Here is a 14,567-nt window from a genome sequence, read left to right as displayed (position 1 = left end):
TAGGGAAAGTAAAAAATATTGAAAAGTGGGCTAATCTAGTATAGTAGTGTGAGTCCTTGAGTCTGACTGTACGTGTCTCTGCCACGTACCAGCTGTGTGATTGCAGGCAAGCTGTTTAACCTTTCTAAGCCTCAATTTCTCATCTGTAAAATGAACAGAAAATGTTAGCCACCTAATGGGGTCGCTATGAGGGTTAAATGAAATAATAATCTTAAAATACCCAAGGCAGTGCCCAGGCACATGGTAAATTCTCAATATTTATCAGATACAAATAGTACCTTTATTGAGGACAGACAAGGGGAAATGGGTAAAATAGAATAGAAAAGACTTGGTTGATAGGTAAAGAAGATATTCCTAACAGTATAGGCTTTAAAACATTATAAAATAGTAGTGCTGGGGATGTCAGAGGTGGAAGGGGTCTTAGCAGTCACTTCATTTGTTGTTTTTAGAGGTGAAATTGAGGTTGAGAGAAGGAGAGAATCACCTGATGGCTCAGTGACTGATCGGAGAAAACAGTCCTGGTCTTCAGACTCATCCACGAAGTCTCTCACTGTGCTGAAAATGCTTTTTCCAGGAACTCAAGGGCATATTTTTCTCCGTAGATTGTTGTTTACTGTAGATGTATTTCAGTTTGGGGGTAGAGGGATTTGTGACCATAGCTTGTTTACCCATTTTCCTTGATTGTATAATTGCTTGTATTTTGACTAGATTGTTTACTTACCACTTTCACAATACTGCATTACAAAGAGATGCCAAAATTTAGCCTATGGCTAAGAGCTCATAAGCTCTCATAATCATTGTTGAAAAGTGTGATCCAATTGAAGAAGGAGGCTAGTATAAATGGGCTTGGTGTAAGACACTGGGAAGAATATGGACTGGGTGGTCACGTAGACCTGGATGCCACCTCTCCATCTCACTGTCACCACCCTGAGAAAATCGCTTAACCTCCATGACCCTCAGTTTCTCATCTGTAAAATGGGCTAATAGTACTTTGCAGAACTGCTGTGAGGATTGACAGAGATAACTCCTGAAGAAGGCCTTCCATGTGGTAGGCACTCAGTAACTGGTAGCTACTATTACTAGAAAGGACAAGACTGAAGTAAAGGGAAAAATAAGACATTTGCTCCATACATAGTCTGGTCTTAACAAAGAGGAAACCACAGGGATACCCACCGATACAGAAAGCTCCCTTCATCCTTTCCTCCTCGGCCAGCCTGAGCATGGTTTGCATGGTGAGCAGGGTCATCATCATGAAGGGAATGCTCTGGGACACTGCAGTGAGGAATCGATAAGCATTTCAAGACTTCGTAGGGGAGGCAGATGAGGTGCAGCGGGAAGTTGTTCTCTATCCCTCCCCCACTGTAATGCCAGGCTGTAGTTAGAGAATCAATCTGTAGTTAGAGTACCTTAAAATAAGGTACTGGCTATACGGCCATCTGTACCTGTTGCTTAGTAGCAATTACTTACTTGAATAATTATTTTATTTATGTTCGTCCCTCCCACCAGAAGTTGCCTGTATCCCCAGGGCCTAGCACAGGTGATAGGTGCTCAATAAGTATCTGTTAAATAAAGTGGTTTAGAAAAGAACAGCCTAGGAAACCCTTACTTCATGTAAGAGTTGAGTGGTTTGCAGAATACGGCTTGTGGAAAATGTGCTTCTGCAAACACAAAGCCAGACGAAAGGGAAAATGAGGGTGGGAGAGAGTCCAGACAAATTCAGAGCAGTGTGGACCCGTGACTGGCCAGCAGGCTCATCTATGCTCATAAACAACAGCCCAAATGCCGCTATCAATATTCTTTAGTATAAAAGAAGGGAGAGATCCTCTCCCTTCTGCTGTTTGCTCCCATTTGGGTTTACACAATTAGAATGATTGTTCCCCAGGGAAAATATGGACACTATTCCCTCCGTACCGAAGCTCTTTGCCAGTTCAGCCAGGGCAAGCACAACGAATTCATTTGGTAGCTCCAGGATCCTGAAGTTACTTTGTACTTCATACATCACAGAGTTGAAATCATGTGCAGCGAGAGACACCAACACCTCCCCAGCTAGCATTCTGATTTCTCTGAGGATCTGAGGAAGAAAAGGAAAATAACAATAACAGCTAGGAAGAGCAGAACGAGTCAGAAGAGGGGAAATATTGATAGTTTACATAATATTTATAAGTTCCTTAGCTTTTCAATAGAGGGAGAACAGGCTGTTACAAACCCAGCGTGTAAGACTCTAGGGTAGGTGTCAGTAGCTGGGAAAGCAGAGGTAATTCAAAAGCACCTCAAAGCCAGGTTTTAATAGGATTCTTGTAAACTTGGGGCAATACATGTTTTCTTGTTAATTAATCAGGTACCATGAACGTAAGATTTGCATTTTATGTTGAAGTGATATGAATTACTAAAGGGAATGGAGAACGAAAAATGGGCTAGGATTTGGGCTATAAAAACCCAAAGCTAGCTAGAGATTTGGGTTTTAGTATTGTCCTGATCTAATTATCCTTGATGTTGGAGATATTTGGAGGGACTTCTGCTTTTGGTAATAGTGAACAAGATCAATCTGATCAACTTTCCTGCTCAGGAAAATAAAAAGTGCTGGGCAAGATGTTAAAAAATATACTCATAGAAACATCAAAGAGATCACAATATAAGGTGGAATGAATTACTCAGTTGAGATCTGGACAAGACTGGAAATCCAGAGAGATAAGCCCTGCTTTTGAGGCTGCTTTGTAGCGTTTTGGGACAGTAGTCAGAATTCAGGGCCAACCAATGGTGAGATCCTGATCATCTCACCTCTTATCTTTTGGGCTAAGACCTCAAAGGGCTGCATTGATATGAAAGGTTAAATAGGCTCTCCACAGACTGTAGTACAACATTGAGTCACAGAAGTTACCCAGAAAAATCTCAAGCCCTGAAATTAATCATAGATTGTTTGTGCCCTTGGCAGGTAAACAAGTAAAAATTCTTTCTGGAAGGAAATAACATTATTTTAAGACTCAAATTATTTCTACAAATAATTTTTCAGACACAATGTCTAGTAGATATAGACAAGTAGGCACGAGAAGAGATACGAATTCATACGGGAGCCAAGAAACTTTGGTTCTAGTTATTTGTTCTGTCAGTAGATAGCTGTATTACTTTGCAAACAATCTCTCTAAGCACCAACTTCCTCATCTACAAGTGGATGGGATATTACTCCTAAAGACTTTCTTAGCTCTACCTCGGTTTCCTCATCTGTGTTGGGGTAAATAATATGTGCTGTGACTGTATCCAGGTTACCATGAAGAACTGATAAAAGTGACCTGTGGTCCTGGCAGTGATGTAGAAAAGTTTATGGATGTCTGCATGGGTGCAGTTGGGTTAGGTAAAGACCTGTTGCTGGTCCTGACACTGACTCATCATCAAGGATGAAACTTATATTGTCATCTCTCATGTCCTTAGAAGTGTAATAAATCAACCTTTGGACAATTGCATCATCCAAGACATCAGTATTCTGAATAACGGAAGTGAGATGACCATAAATGTCTTCCTGTGAACATACAAGGTTACACACAGAAATTTGAGTTGCAAAACTAAAGGAGTCAGATAAAGTCCAAATGAATAACACTGTTAAACTAAGCAACATATCTCTACTACACAATGGATTTTATATATCCTAAGTGGGACTTCCTTAACATAATATTTATCTTTAGGAATCAAAGGCTTATAGGTAAAGCAAAGTTCATTCTAAAACCTATTTTAATTTGACTACATTTCTATGGCAAAATCTAACTGAAGGTAGGGGTGGGCTACCCAACATACTAAAGTCTCTTGAAATTCACTGTTGTAGGGCACTCAGGGCAATGGAAAACCGAGTTGTTGCTCCTACTACCAGAGAGTGACTGTGGCATTAAGGAACGCAATGCGATTCCCAAAGAGGCTGCTAAGTTATGAAACTTGTTCCTAAAGGGGATTTATAGGCCCTTCCTTCCTTCATGCCTTTGTGGAGAAGTTGTAAATCCTTTTCCACAGAGCTGCAGCCTTTGGCAGTTATATGGCTTGGCAGATGCTGGTGTGTGAGGGCTCTTCTCAATCTCTTAGGTGGCCACATGGCCTTCAGAAGATGAGAGACTGGTGTCCTGAAATCTCCAAGAGCCTCAGACATGCTACCTTGAGGTACTATGCCTATGTTTAACGTGTGAAATAACTCGCTTTGCTTAAGGGATTCTAATATGGAGTCAGGGTTGAGAACCACTGGATTAAGGGATAAAGGTGTAGGCACTGCCCTTCACAGGGAAGCTATGTTGAATAATGATTAGGAGCATTATTTTGGAGTCAGACAGGCTTGTGTTTAGATTTAGTCCTGCTGTTCTTAGGCACGTAACTTCTCTGCACCTCACTTTTCTTAGTTGTGAAATGGAAATAACAATACCTACATCATAATGTTGTGAGGAGTGAACATAATACAATGCGCTATTGTTTAGGAAGCATCTAGCTCTCTCCAGCCTTAGGTAAGTGTTCAATGAACAGTAACTGTTGTTATTTTACAAGAGGTTTTTGAAGCCAGAAAAGCCTTCAAATTCAGAGAAATAAATCTCTAATTGTGAAACAGCATTACAGATGAGTAGGGGGAGATATTTGGGGATTTTCATAGGAGCCCTCAAATTCCTTACAGGACATTTGGTCCTGTCCAAAACGTTCATAAGACATTTGGTCCACACCAAAAAGTCCTTGACATGTTTTGGACAGGACCAAATGTCTGCTAACCCTCAAATTCCACAGGAGGAGGCTCTAATCCACATGGTTGTAAGTCTGACATCTCCCTTTTTCCACATCTATCTGTGTAAGGTTATGTAAGGGGGCATTCTTTTGCTAGCTTCTACAGTTGGATACTCTGAATCCTCAAATGCCAAATATCATTGTTTAAACATTACAATGACTTCCATTAAAACTGCATTTTCTGAAAAACTGAATGCCACTTAAGAAGTGGGCGAGCAAAGGGGAAGTTGAAGCAAAGAACGATGTAGATGAAATGTTGCATTAACTGGATTAGAAAAAGTGAATGGGGAAGAGACTTTTCTCTATTTTCCTTACCTTGCTAATATTATCTTCCTTGTTCAGCATGCCGAGAGTGAGGTTAATCTCTCCAAAAATCTCTAAAATGGGCAGGAAAAGAAGAATTAAGAACATGCTGAAATGCCCTCCTGTGAATTACTGTGCTATGGTTACCTCTCTCTCCTCTTTCTTTCCTCTCTCCCCTTCTCCCTTTCTCCTACTCTTCTCTTTCTCTTGACTGCCACCTCTTTGATGGCAGGAACTGTGTCTTATTCATATTTCTTATAATTGACATACTTGAAAATAGAAGATGCTTAGTATTTTTCAAAACCTGAATTAAACATGGAGGGGAAGATAAAAGATGCTAGATCCCTGGTTATCTCTCCAGTCATGTAGGCATCACCCTATATCTTCTTGAGACAGACTCAGCTCTCAGGTTCCATGAACTGAATCCCTTACACCTGACTTGAGTAGGGGAGGGCAAGAGTGTAATAGAGCTTGTTATTTTCCACCTCCTTCCTCATTGCCCCCACCCCCCAACTTATTTACTCACATCCTCTTTCTCTCTGACTTCCCTCCTGGCCCTCTCAGGTCCCTCTTCTGGTATCATGCTCATGCAACCTTGTTCTTTTCTGATAATGATCTAAATATTTTTGACTTGTACCTTCCAGGAATTATTTGAATAAAGCTTGTTGGAAAACTGAAAACACATATATGAGTCCAGGGAATTGAGCAATTTCACACCACATGGCAAGTTGGTAGAAGAGATATTTCTCGATGTAGTGATTTTCCACAAGCCTCCAGATCAAACAACATAACCCTTTAGAACAGTCTTTTTTAGCAAAGCAGAATATTTCCAAAGGACTCTGCCAGTATTGAAGATTAAATAAGAAACTGCCTTTCTTTGTGTTGTAGCCCCACTTTCTCCTCAAGTAGACTATACATTTTTAAAGAAGGTAGGACACAATCATCATTGGTTCTTTACAATCCATGTGATTTTATTATTTTGGAATAAAGGGAGAGTAGAGAGAAACAATCTTACTTTAGCATAGCTTTTCATAAAACCGTTTAAGGTGTACAGATCTCCCTCAATGATGTACACCATTCCTCACCTCACATATGCATATCGTCACACAGATGCAAAACACCTAATTCCTGAGGATCCGGCGATGCTCACCTGCAGATTCCTCTGTGTCCTTGGCCATGTCTTGGTTGTTTCAGGCTCTCTAAGAGACAGCACCTAAGTATCAGAAATAATAAGGCTAACAAATCGAAGAAGCAGGTTGGCAAGTTTCTCACATAAGGTTCACATAAGGGCCTCTAAATGAAAGTCCCTCCACCACTTGATTGGCACAATGATCTGGAAGCTTCCAGTGATGGGCTGCTGCTGAGAAAGATGATGCTGTATTCTACCACTACATTTTCTTGCTTCTGAGCTCCTGATGACCAGCAAAATGGCTTCATCTCACTGAATAGTGTCCCTTTGGTGGAGACCAGAGTATCTGAGAAGGAAGAAATTAGAGACTGAAACTCAAACAATTTTGGTAGACCAAAGGAGTTCTTTCCCCTAAGCCTGGGTCCATTGATCACAGATTTGGGAATGGCTTTCAGTGGTCACTATACTGGGCTGGTGTTGGTCAAGCCTTTATGGTGATCTTGTTGATTGTTCTGCTTGGTGAAAGTCAGTCCACAAACTGGACATGCTCAGTGGACCAGAATGCCTATCAGGTGCAGTTGAATGGAACCTCCAACTGACAGCAGCAAAGCAAAACCTTCTCAGCCTCCCTCGCTTTCTCAGCCTCCCTCGCTTTCTCAGCCTCCCTCTCTATGTCCCCTATCACTGACTTGATCTGGATGCTGCCCTCACTCCAGGCTCAGGCTTTTTTCTCTGACTCCATTCTCTCTTCTTGTTTTCAAATCATTCTTTATCTAGACCTCTTGGCTATAATGCTTTCAACTTTACTAGTACCTCAATCTGTTCTCAGCTCCCCCCCACCCCAATCCTAAACCTGTATACAATTTCCAATGTATGTCCAGATTGTATGTTAAGGTGGCAGATGTCAGAGAGTAGGAACTGGGTACCAGCAATCTATAGGTCTGGGTGTGAAAGGTGCCAAGGAGAGGGGCTCATGACTGTTCTCAGCTGCTGCTTCTCCAGCTGTCATCTTCCCTTCATTAAGGATATTTCCGATTCAAAGTTTAACTGCTTCCAACTAAACCTTTGGACTCATCTTCCTTTTCATAGATACTTTGCTCTGGATCTATTACAGAGGTCTTCAGTAGGCTGGTGGTTAAAAACATTTTCAGCTTCCCAAGTCAGCATCACTGTTTCTCAGAGTGTGGCCCACAAGTGTCTTGTAACAGTTGTCCTTATTTAATCTGGTGTCCATATTTAAAATATCCATTCCCAGGGATACCTTACACCCGGTAAATTACAGCGGGGTTTGGAATTTGTATTTTTAATGAGTACCCCTAGTGATCCTTAGGTTCACTAAAGTCTGAGAGGCACTGGCCGAGATCCTTGTGCAATCACCCACTAGTGGATAATTGAGAATTTAACACTTACTTGAAGGGTGTTCATTGAGTTTGGGCAAGAACAGCAGCTGCTCATCTCCAGAACCGTGACTCACTCACCCACTGGAGAATAGACCACGAATTAGTGGGTCAGAGAGGTAACGAGGTGATGAGAGGCAACCCAAATCCTTTAATGTCTTATAGGGAAATAAAAATGTTGGAAATGATGTACCCTTAGAATCTTAAAGAACAATGTACAGTAGAATCAATACTAAGAAAGCCAGCCATTTAGGTGATTGTTATAATCAATTTCTTACTCTTTTCGTGAATTGTGACAAATGATTTTTTCGAGTGTCTGTACATAAAGATTTTCTCGATTTCATAGAGATTTGGGAAGCTAGGAAATGATTGATTTATACTGACTGTGTAATTTATTCGTCAGGACAATCAAAACATCTTTTTTGCTAAATATTCTTTCAGATAAAGCAATTTACCCATCAACCTCTCTTTTCATAAGGTAATATTGCAGATAGATTTTTTAAAAAGTCATTTTCCCATTATTTCCTACTGTTTATGCTAAGCTAGCACAATATGGGTTTGATTTCTCTGAAGCCCTAGAAGCGTGCTAAACCCTAATTCTCAAAGCTAATAGGATGGCAGGTGCTAACTGATGAAGTATTGTTTCTAGATATATGATTGCAGGGGAGTTGATATTCAACTTGCTAAAGAACTGAGGTGTCTCCCTGGGTATAGTGTAACCACTTCCTTTCAGTGTGACTTGTCAAACGATACTACCCAACCCTAGGAGTACTATGCAGTGTTATCGGACAAGAATATTAATAAGGCAATAAAGGAAAAATATAAAGCTATGGGAGAATAGATATATGAAAATATTATCAAAATATAGAAATTTAAATTTTGTGAAAATAAAATTTTAAATTTTTGCGGTTTTAATGGTTTCATCATAGAGTATAATTCATTTAAACCTTAACATGAATCTTTTTATTCTTTAAAAGAAGTGTTGGATTTTATAAAAGATATTAAAAATGAAATTAGGCTCTGAAGTTTTTGGGTTTGTTTCATGATGTAAGCCTAATTCCTTGTACTCTAGTACATAAACAGGCAATGAATATGAGATGGCAGTTTCATACAGAAGTAGATTAAATATGTCTCTGTTGTAAGTGGGCTCCCATTTTCCTCTTTTTATTTTCCCTTCCTCTTTCCTTCCTTCCTCCTCCCTCTCCTCTCTCTCCTGTCTTCTCTTTGCTTCTCTCCTCCTCTCTGGTCTCTCTTCCTCTCTTCCTGTTTCTCTTCCTCTTTCTTTGCTTTTTCTTCTTGTAGTAAACAATAACAACAAAAGAATGATGTCCAGTATAGTTAAGTGTGGTTCAATTCAACACACATTTACTGACTACTTGTTGGGCAAGAAGCCCCGTGATGGAGGTGCATGGATGTACCATCATGAGAGGTCACGTCCTAACCTCAAGGAATTTGCAATCTATGGGGAGAAGCCAGTCCACTGACACAACTAACTGAGAAATGATCCAGAGTAGTGATAATTATGCTAAGGCATAAACAAAGAGCGTAACGAATTGTGAATTCTGTCCACAGAGCACAAGGGTAGTGCTTGAGACGGTCTTTGAAAGTAGAGATGAGCCCTCTGGACAACATACAGAGAAACTCATCTTCTTTCTCTAAGTAGAAGACAGCAGACCCTCTAATTAACCTATTTCTTCATCAATATGAATAGTGAACATAAATAATAACATTTTCTTGATTTTTTTTCTATTTATTTACCAAAATTTAGACTGCTATTCAAAGCAAATGTACAGTGTTCAGCCATGATACTATGATAAAATATATATTCAAAATACTTATTTTTTCTTCAGAGCAGAATTCATATAGGAAACAAAAATAAAATGAAGAAACAGTATGAGATTTGGAGTTCAGAAACTTGGATTGTGTCTAAATTCTGCTACAAACTAGTTGTATTACTCTGGGAAAAATCAGTCTCTCTGGACGGAGTTTGAGTTTTCAGTTGCAAAGATGAAACGATCAGGTTAGTTAACATAAACATCATTCCCTGCATGAAGCAACTTTTTTTCACTTTCTCAGTGGTACCAAAACCAGGTATACTGTTGTTTTTAATCCCTAAACAACAAACTTATAAATGAATTGTATGGACTGTGCCCTTTTGTGGATAGGGAATTTCTGATACTCTTCCCCACATAAACCCAGCATGGAGACTTCCTTCTTCCTTGCACTGATAGCAGCAGCCAGTGATGTAGAGAGAAGAAGTTGGAGGAGCATCTAGGGATTGAATACAAGGCAACCAGCATTGTGGACAGCAAAGGAAGACACATGAATGTACTTTCACAAAGCCTCATAAAATGACTTGAGCCTCAGTTAATGATTCTTGATTAATAATCCTCAAGAGACATGAGCTATGAATTGCTAATCTGAAACATGTATAAACAGCAGTTACTCTCCTGTATATTATTAAGCATGCTGCATTTTAAAATTGAGGCTATGGTTTTAAAGTCATCCCTCAGGAATTCAGAAGAAGCTTAAGAATTTAGTCTTGACAAGGGAACTTGCTGATGGATTTATAAAGTGGTTTCACTCTCAAGTGATAAATAATTCAGGCCTCTGCAGATGAGTAAGTAATTTTCTAGCAAATTGTTTCCCCAAAGCCTCTCATATTAGGCATTTCTAGCTTCATTACTAACAGGTGTCAGGAGAAGAACACAGCCTGACTTTGTAATTTGGAGTAGTGAGAGAAGAGACAGGAGACCTTTGTACCTCTGAACACCACACCTGGTGGCCTGGCATGATGAGAGTTGGTTTTCTGCTTTATGAAGCTTATTCAACCCTAGTCAGAGATTTTAGAAGGACTAGGTCTTAACTGTCTCAGTGACTTCTTGGATCCTCAGGTTGCAATCCTCCCAATCCGGGAGGATTCCACATGCCGCGGAGCGGCTAGGCCCGTGAGCCATGGCTGCGGAGCTTGTGCTCTGCAACGGGAGAGGCCACAACAGTGAGAGGCCCGCGTACCGCAAAAAAAAAAAAAAAAAAAAAAAAAATCTACAGTTGTTCAATTAATTTTTTAAAAACAACTTATTAAATAAAACTGTTCAAAACATTTTAATCAAGTGATAGTAAACTGTTAGGTAAAATTTCAAATAATAAAATTTCTGGTTACAAGGCACACTCAAATATGAGTAGGAATTTTTGTTGGAAGGAAGGCAAATCACAAGACCATACTCTGGATCCAGGATTGAGAAACTTAATAACTTTCATGGCTGGTCCTTGTGTTGATGTATGTAATTCTTCCTCTGCTTCTGTAGTGCACAGAGATGAACACACAAGTTCAAGTAGAGGAAACTGGAGCCCATGACAGCATTTTGTGCTGACTAAAATAGAAAAGTAGATATATTCATTAATAAATATTGGAGATGTTTAGCAATAAAGTTTTTTGCGGTACGCGGGCCTCTCACTGTTGTGGCCTCTCCCGTTGCGGAGCACAGGCTCCGGACGCGCAGGCCCAGCGGCCATGGCTCACAGGCCCAGCCGCTCCGCGGCACGTGGGATCCTCCCCGACCGGGGCACGAACCCGTGTCCCCTGCATCGCCAGGCAGACTCTCAACCACTGCGCCACCAGGGAAGCCCCAAGGTTCACTTTTATTGTCTATAAAATGGTTAAGTGAGAAGATTAAATGGGTAATGCAAGGGAAAGACATGGCACCAAGTTTTCATTAAGTTATTGTTATTTGTTATTTTGTTTGTGTTGTTCTTGTTCTTGTTGAATTTATAACGTAAACAGAAAACAGACTAATCAGGCCACATTATTCCAGCAGCATTATGCTTATTGAAGTTTTAAGAGTATGGTTTCTGATTTTAAGAAAATGTGTTTTTCCAGGACTTTTAATGAAATAACCATACTCATTGATATAATCAATCTAATTGTTACTCAATAGTAGTTACTTCTTAAGCATTTCTCCTTTATATTATATTTTGTCAAATAATATACCTTAAATCCTCACTGCTTCCTGATAGTATATTAATTCAACAAAAGCAAATATACAGATCATTTTACAACCTAAGCTATGTGACTTCTAAGTCTGTTTCTCTTTACTGATTATTTTTATTTCTCTTATTTGTCATATTTTCCTGCTTCTTTGAATGTCTTTTTTTTCCCATGGGCATTATTAATTTTTTTCTTGTCAAGTGTTGAATATTTTTGAACTCTGTTCTGTGACACAGCTAAGTTACTTGGAAACAATTTGATCCTTTCTGAGCTTGCTTTTAAGTTTTATAAGGTGTGGGGACCAGGCAACCTTAATATATGTCTAATTTGGCCCCATTACTGAGGTGATGCCTTTCTGAGTACTGAGTCCCATGAATTATGAAGTTTTCCACTTTGGCTGGATTCTCTGTTCAAGAGTTCAATCCACCTCTAACAATACCTACCCAAAGATAGCATCAGATTCCACAGGTAAAGGGTTCAGTCCCAAAAGACTGCCCCACACCCCACTCCCCACTTTACATGCCAGTCACAAGCCCAGGTTATCACCTGTGCTTCTGACCTACCAGCTATAGATTGGAGGTTCCCATGAACCCCTCCTCGGGTTCCGCTAATTTACTAGAGCAGCTCACGGAAACTTAGTGAAACATTTTATTACTGGATCACCAGTTTATTACAAAAAGCTATAACTCAGGAACAGCCATATGAAAGAGATGCATAAGGCAAGGTATGGGGAAAGGACACGGAACTTCCATGCCCTCCCCAAGTGCATCATTCTGCCCACATCTCCCAGTGTTCACCCACCCGGAAACTTACTGAACCCTGTCCTCTTGGGTTTTTATGGAGGCTTTATTGCTTGCGCTTCATTGATTAAATTGTTGACCAATGGTGATTGAATTCAATCTCCAGCCCCTCTCCCATCTGCAGAGGTCATGGACTGAAAGTTCCAGTCGTCTTAAACTGCCTCCATTGGCAACTAGTCCCATCCTTTGATGCTTTCCAAAAGTCACCTCATTAACATAACAAAAACTTCTTTATCACTCTTAATACTTAGGAAATTCCAAGGGTTTTAGAAGCCCTGAGCCAGGAACCTGGGTGGAAAACAGATATATATGACAAATATGTTTTGGTCATCTGAATGATAAAAATATATATTTTTATATGTAACAATATTGCATATGATTTTAAGGCCAACATAAATCAAAATCTGCTACTGCCTACTGTAACTTAACAACATGTGGGCTATATCAGGATAATTGTTTTTCCCAATTTACAAAACATTAGTGCAGTAGAAAAGACAATACTAAGGAAAAGAAGAGAAAATAAGCTTAAAGACAGCAACTGTAAACTGTACAATTTAAACTATAAACATTTGCTTTATAAACTATACAACATAAGAAGGCATACTTTTAAAAGCATGTGTGTATGTCTACATGTTTGTGTCTGTGTCTGTGTGTGTATGTATATACCTTATTTGCATTAAAAATTCACAAGTTATAGTATTTAGACAGATTTGTAGCTCTGAAGTTGGAACTTAAGTATTTCCCTTGCTTGTCAAGAAATGTCACTTATAAGATTTATTAAATGAGTACCATATGCACATCTAAATTTAGACAGTTTTATTTAAGCGACTGAACTAGGAGTTCTCACAAGGGCCATTTTGCTTCAATTTGTGCTGACTGCATTGTTGTTAGATTTAGCTTTCTCCACTGCAGGAGGATCATCAGGCTTTGCTGCGTATTTTGCTAATGTCTGGGAATATCTCTCCTTCCTTTGGCATATGGTGGAATAACATGTATGTATGAGAAGACCTTATAATTGGAAGGGATGTTAGGTGGTTTTGCAGGCTCACCTACGTCTACTGCAGGACTCCTACTCTCCTCACTCTTTCAGTTCTTATCAGGTGGCAACTTGGCCTCTGCTGGAAAACGTCCAGGGACAGGAACTTTACTGCTTCCACACAGCTAGACTATACCATTTTGACACAACTCCAAATTATTAGAAAGCCCATCTGATGAGTCAATTTCTTTGGTTTTGGAAAGCCTATGTTTGCTGCAGATCTGTCCTTTGTAGTAGGAAAATTCTGTTCTTGCTTCCATGTGATAGTACACCAAATATTTGGAAAGGTTTCCAGAACCATTCTACACCTCACAGATTTTCTGTTTTCTAGGAAATTCTCTAAATGATCTCTTAAATAATTCTTCCAATAACATGGTTTCCACCTTTCTTACCATGCTTCTCATTTTCTTCTGAATACTTTCTAGTGTTTAAAAGCCCCTCTTTACTGTCTGTAACTGATAACAATATTTCATATTGATGTGGACATTGAATTTCTCTTACTTCAGCATGAGATTTAAGGATTTTTTGTTTTGTTTTGTTTTTTGGTAGTTGTTAGCAGCTCCATTACGTTGGGTTTCTATGCTGTAATTAACTCACAGAAGCTTTTTCACTTGAACTGCCAACATACCAGATCTTTCCCAACTTACATTTGTGCAAAGGAGTTTTAAAAGCCAATCCCCAAATGTATTACTTTGTTAAATATAGTCTTATTTATTTTGGTTTATCATTATAATTTACTTTGATCATTTTGTCTCCTAACTTACTGAATATACCTCCTAGTTTTTAGAAAAAAATTAAATTAAATATATCTACCTTAAATGAGGGCAAGGAATTCTACTTGCATATTCATTTCTCTGTTTCTAGTTCCTAAAATAGTGCTAGTCATATAATAAGTGCTCAATAAATATTTGTTGTGAATAAATTAAAATAAACATTTAAAAATATTTTAGAGCCTATAAATTGGGTATCTCCCCCACAGGAATATTTAGGAATTGATAACACTGGCCAGCCACTAGGGAGAGAATATTAAGGGACTAGAGACATATTTATTGAGATGAAGGATAAATACTTTTAGAGAACTAAGAACATAAGCTTACACTTACCCAGGTAGGTCAGCTGACTTCTGGATCCTGGGATTTCAGGTGGCATACAAATATAGAAAGATCATAGC

General features: G+C 39.2%; 1 protein-coding gene across 1 annotated transcript in view; it reads right to left on the bottom strand.

The window, feature by feature from the left end:
- The window catches only part of MROH2B (maestro heat like repeat family member 2B), a 63,691-nt gene extending 57,467 nt beyond the window's left edge, over positions 1 to 6,224 (bottom strand). Inside the window, 5 exon segments of the mRNA XM_007469657.1 lie at positions 1,174 to 1,272; positions 1,912 to 2,071; positions 3,377 to 3,514; positions 5,059 to 5,120; positions 6,197 to 6,224. Coding sequence (XP_007469719.1) covers positions 1,174 to 1,272; positions 1,912 to 2,071; positions 3,377 to 3,514; positions 5,059 to 5,120; positions 6,197 to 6,224 — 487 coding nt within the window.
- Between the last annotated feature and the right edge of the window lie 8,343 nt (positions 6,225 to 14,567).

Source organism: Lipotes vexillifer, unplaced genomic scaffold (assembly GCF_000442215.2).
Source record: "Lipotes vexillifer unplaced genomic scaffold, Lipotes_vexillifer_v1.1 scaffold434, whole genome shotgun sequence".
In the NCBI taxonomy this organism is placed as follows: domain Eukaryota; kingdom Metazoa; phylum Chordata; class Mammalia; order Artiodactyla; family Lipotidae; genus Lipotes; species Lipotes vexillifer.
Note: the sequence above shows the minus strand (reverse complement) of the source record. Positions and strands in the feature narration are given on the sequence as shown.